Source organism: Brachyhypopomus gauderio, unplaced genomic scaffold (genome assembly GCF_052324685.1).
Source record: "Brachyhypopomus gauderio isolate BG-103 unplaced genomic scaffold, BGAUD_0.2 sc51, whole genome shotgun sequence".
Taxonomy (NCBI): Eukaryota; Metazoa; Chordata; class Actinopteri; order Gymnotiformes; family Hypopomidae; genus Brachyhypopomus; species Brachyhypopomus gauderio.
The window spans coordinates 637,501-653,555 of NW_027506876.1; the positions used below are offsets into that span (position 1 = coordinate 637,501).

Sequence of the window (16,055 nt, forward strand, 5' to 3'; positions counted from 1 at the left end):
AGAGATGGACTCATCAGAGCCGTTTCTTACGCGCTACACGTCTGTGAGCATCGCCGTAGGGCCGCCGGGCATGACCGAAGTGCTGAAAATTAAGCCCATCGTTTTTGCAATTTTTCATTTTGGGCCAGGAGAAACAAATGTATTTAAAAACAGTCCAAAAAAAAAAAGCCTCTCCTGTTCCACGTGTGTCTGAGTGAGAGGAAGTGGACCAGTTAGAGGGGAGGGGCCTGGTTTGGGGGAGGGGCCTGGTTTGAGGGCGGGACTCACAGGCGATGCGCACGCTAGCCTTGCGGCTCTTGGAGGTGCCCAGGTGGCTCCAAGCCACACACAGACACCAGAAGTCCTCGGGCCCGTGGAAGTCCTCCACCTGCTGCCGAGAGACGTTGATCATCACCTCACGCACCCTCAGTCCTGGGAGAGAGAGAGAGAGAGAGAGAGAGAGAGAGAGAGAGAGAGAGAGAGAGAGAGAGAGAGAGAGAGAGAGAGAGAGAAAGAGACAGAGAGAAAGAGAGAGAAAAAGAGAGCGAGAGAGAAACAGAGAGAGACAGAGAAAGAGACAGAGAGAGAGAGAGAGAGAGAGAGAGAAAGAGAGAGAGAGAGAGAGAAAAAGAGAGTGAGAGAGAAAGAGAGAGAGACAGAGAAAGAGACACAGAGAGAGAGAGAGAGAGAGAGAGAGAGAGAGAGAGAGAGAGAGAGAGATGAGGAACTTTTATAAACACATTTCATTTCAAGACTTAATTATAACACTGCATTAACTACAGAGATGGTTGAAATGACTCTTTTGTGCTTCATGTCTGTGGGTGTTTTTTTTTTCAACCGCACGCTCCGCGTCTGAGCGAGTGGTCAAACGATACAAGTTCCATCACGGCGCTGGCGGCTGACAGGCACTCCAGGTTCACAAAAGCGATGAAGAGCCGCAGGAAAGCAGTGAGTCCGACAGAATGAACTCAGTCACTTCTGACTGAAAACCCCCCCGCGTGATCAACATTGCCAAAGAAGGCCTCTCTATCTCTATGAGCGGTGAGGAATGTAACGGCCTTGGGTCTGAGGCAAAGCGGCAGGGTTTGCTTGCCCACATAAATCCAGTTTCATCTTCTCTCTCCTCCTCTGCGCGGACTGCGCTGTGGATAAAACGTGCTCGCTCCCTGGGGAGAGCCAGGCACGCTGTCTGGGCCACGCATCGCTAACGAGACGAGAAAAAGCCCGCCGCAGATGCGTTGACCTAATAGCACGTAGGCCCACGGCGCACGACTTGGCCAGGGACCTTGGCAGCACCTGCCATGGAATGAGGGGTTTAAATACAGGGTTGGTGTGATATATCGTTTTTTGATCATTATCACAATATTGGGCTTTGCGATACTGATACTGCAGGATATATGATATGATCATGCACTGTAAACATCCATATATTCTTTAAAAAATGTTTTATTGAATCAATGCAAATTTCAGTTTAGTTTTTAACTGTCACAACAAGGGCATATCATAATATACTGCAAAACACACTGCTGTTTCAATTGCAATATGACGGTAATTTTGCAGGCCTAATATAACCCTCCATTTCTGATCTGCGAAAACTACAGTTTATTCCTGTAAAAGAAAAAAAAAACTTCTTAAAAACATGCATGTCAGTGCTTATCCGTTTTGAAAGCAGCTTTTGTATCTTCTGAGGCACTTGGAATGAACTTCCAGTAAAACCATCTCTTATTCCCTCTAGATTTGTGACATGGTCCTGCTCTACTAATAGCTCCATTTTTAATCTGACTCATGGGTTTAGTGCCTTTTCATCTGAGCGGACTTTTAACATTTTTTCCCCCTCCGTATTTCCAAACCTCTCCAGCCTGCCAGGCTCACAAACAGTGGATTAAAGAGGATATGCTCTATGCTGAAGGCCATAACAACATACCAATCTCAGTGCCTTTATCTCCCCTCTGATCCATCCCCTCACCAGTCAGCATTAGAGCATATGGACACACACTAATCTGACAGGCTCCCTGAATACCCTGTGCGCGTCCAACTTCGTTACCAGGAGAAACCTCCGAATTCCTTCCCAGATAAATATTAATACATCTCAGAGTCACAGATGGATTCGGTAGCAGTGCTCACAGGCAGACGTGTCACAGGCGTAAACAAACGCTCTCATGCGTGTTTGCTTGTTATGACCAAGTAGAAGTCAGAGCCCTGAAGCACTACCAGTAAATGAACAAGAACGCTCCGTGTTTGGCTTCCTGGGATCTGGCTACTGCAGCCCAGTTAGGTCAGTGGTTTGGTTTTTTCATAATCTGAGATTTGAAAGAAGGAAAAGTCTACACTCAACCTGGTAAGACAGGTCCCTTTACAGACCTACTGTGGCAGTCTCCAGTTCTGTAGGACTGCTGGGCTTACTGTACAGCTGACAAGCCTCTTTCGGCTGTATGGCACTGCTAAGCATCCACTATCTGAGTGTCCACTATCTGAGCTGGGAGGAGCCGGGACACACAGAGGGTTCGCGATGCAGGCGACGCGTGCCTGATTTTTCCCAGTGAGCATGCGTGTCCCGACATCTGACATATCTGCGACGGTTCCTCACAACACACCAAAACCCGTGAGAACCACAACAAATTCCACAAGATGAAAAGTGTACAAATTTTGCAATTTTCAGCCAAGGGAAATTGGCTATTTGAACCTGGGGGTGTTTGCAGGAGTTCTCTGTTAGGACAAATCTGTTTCTTGCTAAAGTCATATTTCCTTCAATGCCCATACTAGTTCCAGGCCAAACCGGCCAATTACTAACCTAAAAAGATCACGTATAAAAGCCCTCATTACAGTTAAATCTACCATTGGTGGTTTCTATACAGTTGAGCAACCAATGACATCATGAATAAAGAGCTGGTTACAAGGTCTAAACTGTTCTCAACCTTCACTTGTTTGTGCACTCTGGAAACGCTTTATCTAATCAGAACCTTGCGAAGGTAATCTTGACAAATGTGCTTAATAATCCCAGTTTTCAGAGCGGATGGTTCTGAAACGGGAAGGGTAAAATGAATGGGGCGCTAATGCATGTTTACGGCAGTCCTGGATGAGATCTCTTCTTTAATAAGCGACCTGCCGGGAGCCCGGATCAGGGAGGTGTGAGTGTGTGTGTGTGTGTGTGTGTGTGTGGGGGGTGGAGCTTAGTGAAGAGGCGTGAAGTAAACATCTCACTTTATCAAGGGCCGTCTCAAACTGTTTTTCTCGAGGGGAAAACACATGATGCTGGAGGAGGCGGAGGGGGCGTCAGGAGAAGGGCCGCGACGCTGGCTGATTGATCGTGAAACAGGACGGCGTTCGGTCGCGGGGGGGGGCTCTGCCGTGCGCCGGCTGTGGGGGGGGGGGGGGGGGGGGGGGAGCGGGCGAGGGCAGATAAGGAGTGCGGGGCAGGACATATGCATCCGTCATCACATATCAGCAGACATGTGGGGGTGGGGGGCGCCGAGAAGCAGGCGACAAAATCATGACTAATGACTACACACTGTGCCACTAGAAAGAAAAAAAAAAGAGCCGTATGGTAATAGAAGATGTTCTCCCTCCGTTCTTAGTGGAAGGTAAATGTGTGGCACTTGGGGGGGGGCTAGGGGCGGGGCTAGAGGTGGGGCTAGGGGCGGAGCAGAAGAGATATGAGACTGGGATGTCACCACCACTTTGTCATCCACCAATAGCATTTGTTTAGGGGCGGGGTATCCATGAACTCCAAGCTTGGCCTCCATCCCTAAATGCCACATGGCGAATCCCCAGGGGAAAAAGATAACCAGCGAGATTACACACACACAGTGTATCGAAAACAAACTGTGTGTGTGTAATATAGCTGCAAATGTAAGTGCACATTTGCAGCTATATTATAAACACATTTCATTTCAAGACTTAATTATAACACTGCATTAACTACAGAGATGGTTGAAATGACTCTTTTGTGCTTCATGTCTGTGGGTGTTTTTTTTTTCAACCGCACGCTCCGCGTCTGAGCGAGTGGTCAAACGATACAAGTTCCATCACGGCGCTGGCGGCTGACAGGCACTCCAGGTTCACAAAAGCGATGAAGAGCCGCAGGAAAGCAGTGAGTCCGACAGAATGAACTCAGTCACTTCTGACTGAAAACCCCCCCGCGTGATCAACATTGCCAAAGAAGGCCTCTCTATCTCTATGAGCGGTGAGGAATGTAACGGCCTTGGGTCTGAGGCAAAGCGGCAGGGTTTGCTTGCCCACATAAATCCAGTTTCATCTTCTCTCTCCTCCTCTGCGCGGACTGCGCTGTGGATAAAACGTGCTCGCTCCCTGGGGAGAGCCAGGCACGCTGTCTGGGCCACGCATCGCTAACGAGACGAGAAAAAGCCCGCCGCAGATGCGTTGACCTAATAGCACGTAGGCCCACGGCGCACGACTTGGCCAGGGACCTTGGCAGCACCTGCCATGGAATGAGGGGTTTAAATACAGGGTTGGTGTGATATATCGTTTTTTGATCATTATCACAATATTGGGCTTTGCGATACTGATACTGCAGGATATATGATATGATCATGCACTGTAAACATCCATATATTCTTTAAAAAATGTTTTATTGAATCAATGCAAATTTCAGTTTAGTTTTTAACTGTCACAACAAGGGCATATCATAATATACTGCAAAACACACTGCTGTTTCAATTGCAATATGACGGTAATTTTGCAGGCCTAATATAACCCTCCATTTCTGATCTGCGAAAACTACAGTTTATTCCTGTAAAAGAAAAAAAAAACTTCTTAAAAACATGCATGTCAGTGCTTATCCGTTTTGAAAGCAGCTTTTGTATCTTCTGAGGCACTTGGAATGAACTTCCAGTAAAACCATCTCTTATTCCCTCTAGATTTGTGACATGGTCCTGCTCTACTAATAGCTCCATTTTTAATCTGACTCATGGGTTTAGTGCCTTTTCATCTGAGCGGACTTTTAACATTTTTTCCCCCTCCGTATTTCCAAACCTCTCCAGCCTGCCAGGCTCACAAACAGTGGATTAAAGAGGATATGCTCTATGCTGAAGGCCATAACAACATACCAATCTCAGTGCCTTTATCTCCCCTCTGATCCATCCCCTCACCAGTCAGCATTAGAGCATATGGACACACACTAATCTGACAGGCTCCCTGAATACCCTGTGCGCGTCCAACTTCGTTACCAGGAGAAACCTCCGAATTCCTTCCCAGATAAATATTAATACATCTCAGAGTCACAGATGGATTCGGTAGCAGTGCTCACAGGCAGACGTGTCACAGGCGTAAACAAACGCTCTCATGCGTGTTTGCTTGTTATGACCAAGTAGAAGTCAGAGCCCTGAAGCACTACCAGTAAATGAACAAGAACGCTCCGTGTTTGGCTTCCTGGGATCTGGCTACTGCAGCCCAGTTAGGTCAGTGGTTTGGTTTTTTCATAATCTGAGATTTGAAAGAAGGAAAAGTCTACACTCAACCTGGTAAGACAGGTCCCTTTACAGACCTACTGTGGCAGTCTCCAGTTCTGTAGGACTGCTGGGCTTACTGTACAGCTGACAAGCCTCTTTCGGCTGTATGGCACTGCTAAGCATCCACTATCTGAGTGTCCACTATCTGAGCTGGGAGGAGCCGGGACACACAGAGGGTTCGCGATGCAGGCGACGCGTGCCTGATTTTTCCCAGTGAGCATGCGTGTCCCGACATCTGACATATCTGCGACGGTTCCTCACAACACACCAAAACCCGTGAGAACCACAACAAATTCCACAAGATGAAAAGTGTACAAATTTTGCAATTTTCAGCCAAGGGAAATTGGCTATTTGAACCTGGGGGTGTTTGCAGGAGTTCTCTGTTAGGACAAATCTGTTTCTTGCTAAAGTCATATTTCCTTCAATGCCCATACTAGTTCCAGGCCAAACCGGCCAATTACTAACCTAAAAAGATCACGTATAAAAGCCCTCATTACAGTTAAATCTACCATTGGTGGTTTCTATACAGTTGAGCAACCAATGACATCATGAATAAAGAGCTGGTTACAAGGTCTAAACTGTTCTCAACCTTCACTTGTTTGTGCACTCTGGAAACGCTTTATCTAATCAGAACCTTGCGAAGGTAATCTTGACAAATGTGCTTAATAATCCCAGTTTTCAGAGCGGATGGTTCTGAAACGGGAAGGGTAAAATGAATGGGGCGCTAATGCATGTTTACGGCAGTCCTGGATGAGATCTCTTCTTTAATAAGCGACCTGCCGGGAGCCCGGATCAGGGAGGTGTGAGTGTGTGTGTGTGTGTGTGTGTGTGTGTGGGGGTGGAGCTTAGTGAAGAGGCGTGAAGTAAACATCTCACTTTATCAAGGGCCGTCTCAAACTGTTTTTCTCGAGGGGAAAACACATGATGCTGGAGGAGGCGGAGGGGGCGTCAGGAGAAGGGCCGCGACGCTGGCTGATTGATCGTGAAACAGGACGGCGTTCGGTCGCGGGGGGGGGCTCTGCCGTGCGCCGGCTGTGGGGGGGGGGGGGGGGGGGGGGGAGCGGGCGAGGGCAGATAAGGAGTGCGGGGCAGGACATATGCATCCGTCATCACATATCAGCAGACATGTGGGGGTGGGGGGCGCCGAGAAGCAGGCGACAAAATCATGACTAATGACTACACACTGTGCCACTAGAAAGAAAAAAAAAAGAGCCGTATGGTAATAGAAGATGTTCTCCCTCCGTTCTTAGTGGAAGGTAAATGTGTGGCACTTGGGGGGGGGCTAGGGGCGGGGCTAGAGGTGGGGCTAGGGGCGGAGCAGAAGAGATATGAGACTGGGATGTCACCACCACTTTGTCATCCACCAATAGCATTTGTTTAGGGGCGGGGTATCCATGAACTCCAAGCTTGGCCTCCATCCCTAAATGCCACATGGCGAATCCCCAGGGGAAAAAGATAACCAGCGAGATTACACACACACAGTGTATCGAAAACAAACTGGCAAGTACTTGATGTGAATTTTATCACAATTACAACATTTAAGAACATCTGAGACCGTGCTCCTTTACAGTATCAGAAAGTTATCATTACCTTAATGATACGGGAACTGCTGTAACCTTTTAAATATAAAACATCCCAAAGGCCCCTACAGTGATCACGATTGCCAAACGATACATTGCCCTTCTGAAGTTATGAGAAGACCCTGGTACTAGCTGAAGAGGCACAGCCTAGCGACACCATTCCACCAATCACAGCTAATCCAGCGACACAGAGCTTTGTTATGTCACTGGGAACAGGCGGTTCCTGGCGAAGCTTCGTGCATTTGGACGGCAGAAAGCATGTAGTGGATTATCTGGAACGCTTGATGGAATGTGTGCATAATCCCTGGACAGGGGAGACTAATCGGAACTCGAACCAAAGCTAATCGGAGCACGGCCCATGCTGCTTTTTCATTTGAACTTGTGAAGAAAGTGACACGAGTCAGAATTAGGCCTCTGAATGGGACGAGTGTACCACTAAGTAGTGTACAGTGTTAAGCTCCCTTAATCCAGGATTCATAAGCTTTTTAGATGAACATCTTCTGGGTGGCATGCTGCACTTTTAAAACTCATACTGTCAAGGCGGGAAACTTCTTAACGACGCCCCGTACTTGTGTGCCATAATTCCAGCCCATTTCACAACGCCATACACCGCTGCTGGGTCTGGTTGGAGCTTGCGGCAGTGGAAATGGAGCCGTAGGATCTTGGAATGATGTGCTAGCTGTACGTCCCGCCGCCACAGGATGAAACACCTCCACTCAGTGTAAAAGTTCCAGCCAGTGCAACACCTATATCCATCACAATAGGTCCAACACAAACAGGAGCTCCGCCCAGCACACCAGCTATGCCGTAAGAGGAGCATGCAAGAGGGGTATCTTCTGGCCACTGGGTTACGCAGACATACACCACACTGGGATGAACCCGGAGAGGCCAAAGGCAGTAAGAGCCACAAACCAGGACTCGGCAGTGGATGCCTTCAACATCGCAACTGTGAAAGGCTAAAGGTGTGTTTGCCTCGATTGAAATGAACCCTGGTGCGATTTGCTGTTAGCGACATCTATTAGAGTAAGTGTGAATGCTTCCTTTTGAACTCTGTTGTGCACCAAATAAACCTAACCCTAACCCTGAGCAGGAGGGTATGGAAACGTACGTCCGGAAACATCCATGCTCTTGTCTTCTATGGCACATGCCTATAGGAAATCTCCTTTCTCTGTCCTTTATTCGTTTTACTTCTTGCTATGTTTCCCGATGGTAAAAATGCCACCGGGTACACACAACCGTTATAAGTGCATTGAGTCCATAGACTGTATCATATGGTCATCATATGGCACTTTATTTGTTTAAATATTACTTTCGTTGGTTTGTTTGTGAATATGTGAGTGTGTACGATACGTAAAACTGGACTAAAATGTAACGATATATTGTATGGTCCAGACCAAGGGACCCAAACTAGAAGTATGAAGACACCCTGCAAGTGCCATCCATGCCTCGGTAGGCACCATGCAGCAGACGATGATGAGCAACACTGTGTGTAAACACTGCGTGATGCAGTGACAGCTTGCACAAGCCAAACTTCAGACTGCAATAGTTCTACAGAATTGGACTCTGATTTCAGAACCATGGACAGCCACAAAGTCATTTGAAAGTCAGAAGTTTCCTGGCTATGCTGAACTGCGAGCTCTTTAGCGGTTCCTGTCAGGTCAGGACTAGATCGTGACCAACCCTCACACCATGTGTTGTTAGTTTTTCACCCCGTTTCACCCCGTGACCTTCAGCGTCGCCTCTGCGCCCCTCAGCACTGCATTTCTGCTGTCAGCTTTTGTAAACAAAATAGATTTAAATATTAATTGGCAGCCTGGTAAGACTGTTTCACATATATCCAATGTTACTGGCAGCCACTACGTTAAATATACCAAATAGAGGAAAACAATATTTTTGAACTGAATGATAAAAAAGAGCAATTCAATTTTTGTGAGGGCGGAGTTACACACCAGGTGACATGAATATTCATGAGAATACCAATGATAGTCCACATATTACTGAGGAGATGCCTAATGTCTAATTAATACATGAGAAAATGGGCTTTCTATATTCCTCCTTTTTCAGGTTTGTTCATTTTTGGCACAAGGTGTGAAACATTACATATCCACTTATTATTTACTGCCAGGACACAGAAAAATGTTCAGCTACATTAATAACTGTTCAGCACGGAACATGACATGAAACACGGTGTGCAATGAAACGTGTCCATTTTCGATCCCAGCTGAGTCTCCCATAAATACACCCCACTAACCACAATCAAGCCCCACATTACTAGAGTCATTTGGGGGGGCTGGCAGGTACCACACCAGCTTGCTGAAGCATAATTGACTTTTTTTATTGCACTGGTTTTGTTGCCATGACGCACGTTCATGCCCCTTAGCAGGTGACTCAACCCATTTTCTCTCCCTGTGTGTGTGTGTGTGTGTGTGTGTGTGTGTGTGTGTGTGTGTGTGTGTGTGTGTGTGTGTGTGTGTGTGTGTGTGTGTGTGGTGGGGAGGCGTTTAGCTGAGAGGGGAAGGCAGTAATGGTGGATTAATGTCATCTTCCATCCAGCCCAGCACTGGACCTCTGTACAGACATCTGGCGTGCTTGCCGGGGCTTTCTCGGACCACACCACTGACTCATGGGCATGAGGGGAATCTTATAGATTTTCATTAGTGCACATTTGCAGCTATTTTGATAATTCTCCATGCACACTTCAGCTCCATCACATGTCAGCTCCGTCACACACACTTCAGCTCCGTCACACGTAAGCTCCGTCACACACACTTCAGCTCCATCACACGTCAACTCCGTCACACACACTTCAGCTCCGTCATACACACATCAGCTCCGTCATACACACATCAGCTCCATCACACGTCAGCTCCGTCACACACATCAGCTCCATCACACGTCAACTCCGTCACACACACGTCAGCTCCGTCATACACACATCAGCTCCATTATACACACATCAGCTCCGTCACACACACATCAGCTCCGTCACACGTCAACTCCGTCTCACACGCCAGCTCCATCACACGTCAACTCCGTCACACACACTTCAGCTCCGTCACATGTCAACTCCGTCATACACACATCGGCTCCGTCACACGTCAACTCCGTCACACACACTTCAGCTCCATCACACGTCAACTCCGTCATACACACATCGGCTCCATCATACGTCAGCTCCGTCACACACACATCAGCTCCATCACACGTCAACTCCGTCAGACACACATCAGCTCCATCACACGTCAACTCCGTCACACACACATCAGCTCCGTCACACGTCAACTCCGTCATACACACATCAGCTCCATCACACGTCAGCTCCGTCACACACACATCAGCTCCATCACACGTCAACTCCGTCACACACACATCAGCTCCGTCACACGTCAACTCCGTCACACACACATCAGCTCCATCACACGTCAACTCTGTCACACACACATCAGCTCCGTCACACGTCAACTCCGTCATACACACATCAGCTCCGTCACACACACATCAGCTCCGTCACACACACATCAGCTCCGTCACACACGTCAACTCCGTCTCACATGCCAGCTCCATCACATCCCGAAAACATTTAGAAAAACCACAAATCCTCATTAAAACCACAAGGCGTCTCTAAGATGAAGTCTTGACCTCTAAGCACCATGTCTAAGCACCGTTATCACGGGCTCTTTAAGACTGTCCTCTCACAGACCTGGCCCTGTTGCAGGAAGCCACAGTGCAATTGCCTGTGATAATACTATTACAAGCCCAGAGAACAGGGACATCAACGCAAAATTGCAACTGCGTGAAACAAAATGAAGGGTGATGGCCTGCACCCATTGTCTTGTACTCTCTCTCTCTCTCTCTCTCTCTCTCTCTCTCTCTCTTTCCCTTGTAGTCGGAACACATCTCAGCTCTGGCAAGGACGATTTTCAAGATGGAGGGGCGCTGGGAGGCTAAACTAGCATATGTCAACACAGTGTCGCAAGCCTGTGCTGATGCCTGCCAGACAGGGGCCCCTGTGGGGGTCGGCCCACCACCATGGTACTCCGGGGTGGGCCACCCAGTCGGGCATACTGAGTGCCTGGACAAGTCTGTGATGGTTCTGAGAAATAGCAGATAGGGAAATACATATAGACTCCTCCAGTGTGATTGAAATTGTGGGGGGGGGGGGGGTATAACTGACAGAGAGGAATAACTGGATTATCACTGGATCTGCATTCAAGGTGTATAAAAACAGAGCAATATTTTTGGGATGGAGGCAGATGGAGACAGAGGGAGACAGATGGAGACAGAGGGAGCATCCTAGAATATGAATAAAATGAGAAGGTATGAGAATATGAGTAAAATGTGATGCAATCTAGTCTGATTACAACTGGATTCTCAGTTTGGCCTAATGTAAATAAAATGGAAAGAATGTTTTCGACTGCTGTTAAGCAGTGGGGCAATACCAGTTACCAGTTACAATACCAGTTACCCGTCTCCTACACGAACTGCCTCACGCCACACTGTGACGGGTGTGAAGCAGCAGCCCTGTACACCAGGCCTCCCATACACGTCAACTGCCAATCGAAAGGTTGATTGTCCATCTTAGCGACAGCTGCTGCCCGATGAAAGGGTCTCCCACTGAGGAACATGGAAGTAGGCCTTCTGAACACCATGTCTGTGGGAGGAGAGCCAGATATCTAATTGCCAGTGTTACCATGACAGGAAGGAGAAACGATTGGAGGTCAGTCTGTTCTTGACTACAGGGGTTCGGGCAGCACGATTCAATCTGTGGAACTCTATCATGTCCGGAACAATGGGAGAGAATTGTCCTTGGGAGAAGGTACAGAAACAAAGAGTTATCAGCCAGTCTTTGACCCCCTGCAACAAGACACACACACACACACACACACACTCACACTCACACACACACACACACAAAGGATGGACAATGAAAAAGTTCTAAAGAAATGTGTCCACAGTCAACTGCAAGAGCATCACAAATCACCACCCCTCTCGCATTGGTTGTTAAAATGGAAAATACAGCATATCTGTAACTGCAGTCATAGGTTACATTGTATTACTAATTACTATAGTAAAGTGCATCTAACCATACCGTAATAATATTTTTGCATGAACAGAACCTGCAATAACTACTAACTCTTACGCTGTAACTCAATTCCATTTTCCCCCTATACTTTTGCTTACTTAACAGAGAGGGTTGAAAATAATAAAGCATGTTTTAGTGTTTCCATACAGTGCTCTGCTTAGCAAAGTCACTCTTATAATAGCGTGCCCCCCTAGAGTCTGTGAGACTGCCTTCCTGCCCCATGTAAACGCTGTTCCTGGGAGGATTCACAGCTGTTTCCTTCACGTTGTCCTCATGCAAACCCAGAAGCTTGATAACACCAAACCGAAACAGGTTGCCACTTGTCCTGTCTAATTGTCCGCTAACATCTCTAGCGGTTCTGAGTCTGCCTGGCTTAGATGAGAGAGTGAAGACACCATGGTTGGGTAGCAGATGGCCTGCCCGTGATCTTGGTGCAAGGGTGTGGGGGCATGGTGGTGGGGGAGGGGCTTGGTGGTGGGGGAGGGGCAAGGTGGTGGGGGAGGGGCATGGTGGTGGGGGAGGGGCATGGTGGTGGGGGAGGGGCATGGTGGTGGGGGAGGGGCATGGTGGTGGGGGAGGGGCATGGTGGTGCTAGTGAAGGTTTGAAGCAGTGCCACTGCAGCATTGCACTAGCCCCACCCCAACCTAAAAAAAAGCACCACTGGCCTGAGATCAGGCCTTTTGTGTTCTTGTCTGACCTGCAGCTGTAATGGGCAAGGCAGAGCTGATCTGGAGACAGCATCCATGTACACTTGGACATGGCCTCTAGAGCTGGCTCTCACTCAGCCTCAAGCACTACTTCTGTTTATACTGATCTCAGACCAACCAAGACTCTGACCAGAAATGGCAGAAATGCAGAAATGCTTTAGTATATCCAGCCCATGATCCATATTCACCTCAGGGAGAATACCGAGCTGCCACCAGCTCTCACTCCATAAAGTCATAAATCATTTGGATCTGAAAGATGAGAAAGGGGTTTAAGATCCGTAATCTGGTCTGAGAGGTCTAAGTGTGAGGAGCTACACAGGTCAGATTTGATGAAGAGGCTTGCTTATCAGGCCTTGATAAGCTTAAGCTGCCCTCCCTTTCTGCCGCCTTGTTCCCATTGGGATCTTGCCATTTGCTTCCAATCTATAGGGAGGAGAAGGAGCTCTTTGTCTTTTTCCTGCTGAGCTGTGATAAGATTCATGCTCCACAGACACCCGCCACAGTGATCACCCACGAACCCCCCAATGATGGTGCGGTCCTCCACTCTACTGGTCAGCACACATGGTCTGGCTCGCCATTTCTCAGTAACACCCTCGTTTCTCAGTAACGGAGGCTGACGGAGGCTGACTGCAGCTCTTTCTTCGCATCCCGTCGTTTGTTTCGACTCAAACAAAACTATGATGAATGGCACTGCGGCTGATGACTGCTCACACGGTGCTCGTGCCTGCTGAGTGTCCTCGGGGAAGCTCCTCAATGAGATCCAGGATTAAAAACGACGCTCGCGTTAGTCGATGAGAAGTAACGGCTGCAAACCCATTTGAACGTATGAGAGGCACATGAACAGACAGCTGTGGTTTAGGTTTCTTTTCAGCTTTAGGAGGGACACTGCTCATACCATGAAACCTAACACATTACATGAGTAATGTAAGTGGGAATTATTGGGAATTATTGACATGTCCACCCCTCAACCCCCACAAAAGTTATCAATACATAAGGTTAAGGGTTGAAGCAGGTTTGTGTTTTCAATCAATTTTTTATCGATTCATGCTGTTTTTTTCTTTGCATATTTTAGTGTTTCTACCCATCCTTCGTAACATTACCATGGCCAGCAGATCAAAAGTGTGAGCCAAGTCAAATGTGAAAGCCACGTGGGGCTTGAGTAACGTGTGAAAGCCACGTTGGGTTTGAGTAACGTGTGATAGACACGTTGGGTTTGAGTAACGTGTGAAAGACATGTTGGGTTTGAGTAACGTGTGAAAGACACGTTGGGTTTGAGTAACGTGTGAAAGACATGTTGGCTTTGAGTAACGTGTGAAAGATACGTTGGGTTCGAGTAAAATGTTAAATCCACATGGGTTTTAAGTAATGTGTGAAAGCCACGTGGGGTTTTAGTAATGTGTCAAAGCCACGTTGGGTTTGAGCAAAATGTGAACTCCACATGGGTTTTGAGTAATGTGTGAAAGCCACACTGTGTTTGAGTAAATGTCAAAGCCACGTGGGCTTTGAGTAATGTGTGAAAGCCACATTGGGTTTGAGCAAAATGTGAACTCCACGTGGGTTTTGAGTAATGTGTGAAAGCCACACTGGGTTTGAGTAAATGTCAAAGCCACATGGGGTTTGAGTAATGTGTCAAAGCCACATGAAAAAGCTTCCGAAGGGCATAGTAACTTTGCCAATGGGATCATCTGCTCTAGTCCAGGCGTACAGCTCATTGTTGGACACACAGTAAAGGACACAGTCCGTCCTCTCACCTCCCCTGGCTGTGAGATGTCGCCTACGTCTGTAGTGATGAGAGCCAAAATGACACAAGCATCTGTGATACAACGTTGTGCAGGTGAGAGAAAGGTGCATGTCAATCTTCCTCTTTACAGATGGCACACATATACCGTGGAACGCCTCACTACTGCAGACTACTGATACAGTAAATTGATATTTTCTCATTTATCCAGCTCTCTCTGCCCCAACTGTGGTGTTCCATTAAGGAGGGAAGCATCAATTTAGAGCAATTTATGGTATGAGAGATACAGTACATACTAGCAAAATAAACTTACTGTAATAGTGAAACTGGCCATTATGCTAAAGGTTTGGTGCTAGCTTTTCCTCACTAACACACATCATTATGCTTGTTGTTCAGAAGAAAATAGCTAATCTCGCTATTGTCAGAGTTGGTGTGAATACAAGATCAAGAGGCTTGTGCAATTAAACCAAAGCACACGGCAAAAATGTGCAGCTTCGGCTCCCCAAGGGGGCGTATGCAAATCCACACAATCGGACCCCAGTGTTAGTGTCTCCTCATGTAGCCATCAGCTCTGAGACCAATTGGTTCTGATCAGAGCCTGAATTAGGAACGAGGGGCATGACTGCCTCAAAAATCAATTAGGGACAAACGTGGGCGACTGTCGTGTATCCTGTCTCCAGATATGGCTGCTATCAGTAATGGTCCCACTTACACCACCAGTAGTCTGGAATCTATGTCAAATCATTAGTCCCTCACACATATTTTACATGCAACTGCACCGAGTAAAATCCCTGTATTGTTACAATGCCAGCAAAACATTTTCTTCGACTGATCTATTTCATTGTCATGAACAAGTCATCACAACTATTACTTTTACAATTATTATGTATAATTTTAGAATTTAAACCTCTTATACATTTACAATTAAGAACTATTAGAGTTTAGCTCATCAGAAAGCAAAGACGAATCAGTAGGACTCCCAGCATTTCCCAGCATGCCACATTGTGTCTGGATTACAAATGCAGGGTCTCCAACGTTCCTCCATCTGAGTCTAGGGCTTCCATGTGTGTTTTGTTGTGGGTTTGGGTTCCCTTGTGTATATAAACTCTGTTTTCTTTCTTTCTTGTTGGTCTTTGTCTTAAGTTCGTGTTTTCCTGCCTCTGTGTGTTGTCTTTCCCTACGTTTCTGTTATACCCAACTCTGTGTTTGTCCTTGTTTTGTGTTTGGCTTTCATTTTCTATATTTAGAAGACATTCTGGTTTTGTGTCTGTCTGACTGCTCTGGCTTCTTGACCTCGGATCATTCGGTGGACGGTAATTATGGACGAGGCGGCGGTAAACACACGTCCACCATCTCTGCATTTGCTTCCCGTTGCAAACCATTACATACACAGAGAGTGCAAGTACTGGACTGACCTGCCTGCAGTTCTGACCCCTACTGAGAATGTGTACCAGATCAGTTATATAATGTGTATGGGATCAGTTATATAGTGTGTATGG

General features: G+C 47.2%; 1 protein-coding gene across 5 annotated transcripts in view; it reads right to left on the reverse strand.

Annotated features, from left to right (window-relative positions):
- unc5db (unc-5 netrin receptor Db) overlaps window positions 1–16,055 on the reverse strand; it is a 118,598-nt gene that overhangs the window by 43,834 nt on the left and 58,709 nt on the right. For all 5 annotated transcript variants that reach the window (XM_076987140.1, XM_076987137.1, XM_076987138.1 and 2 more), the window contains exon 3: window positions 268–411. In XM_076987140.1, coding sequence (XP_076843255.1) covers window positions 268–411 — 144 coding nt within the window. The remainder of the gene's footprint in view (window positions 1–267; window positions 412–16,055) is intronic.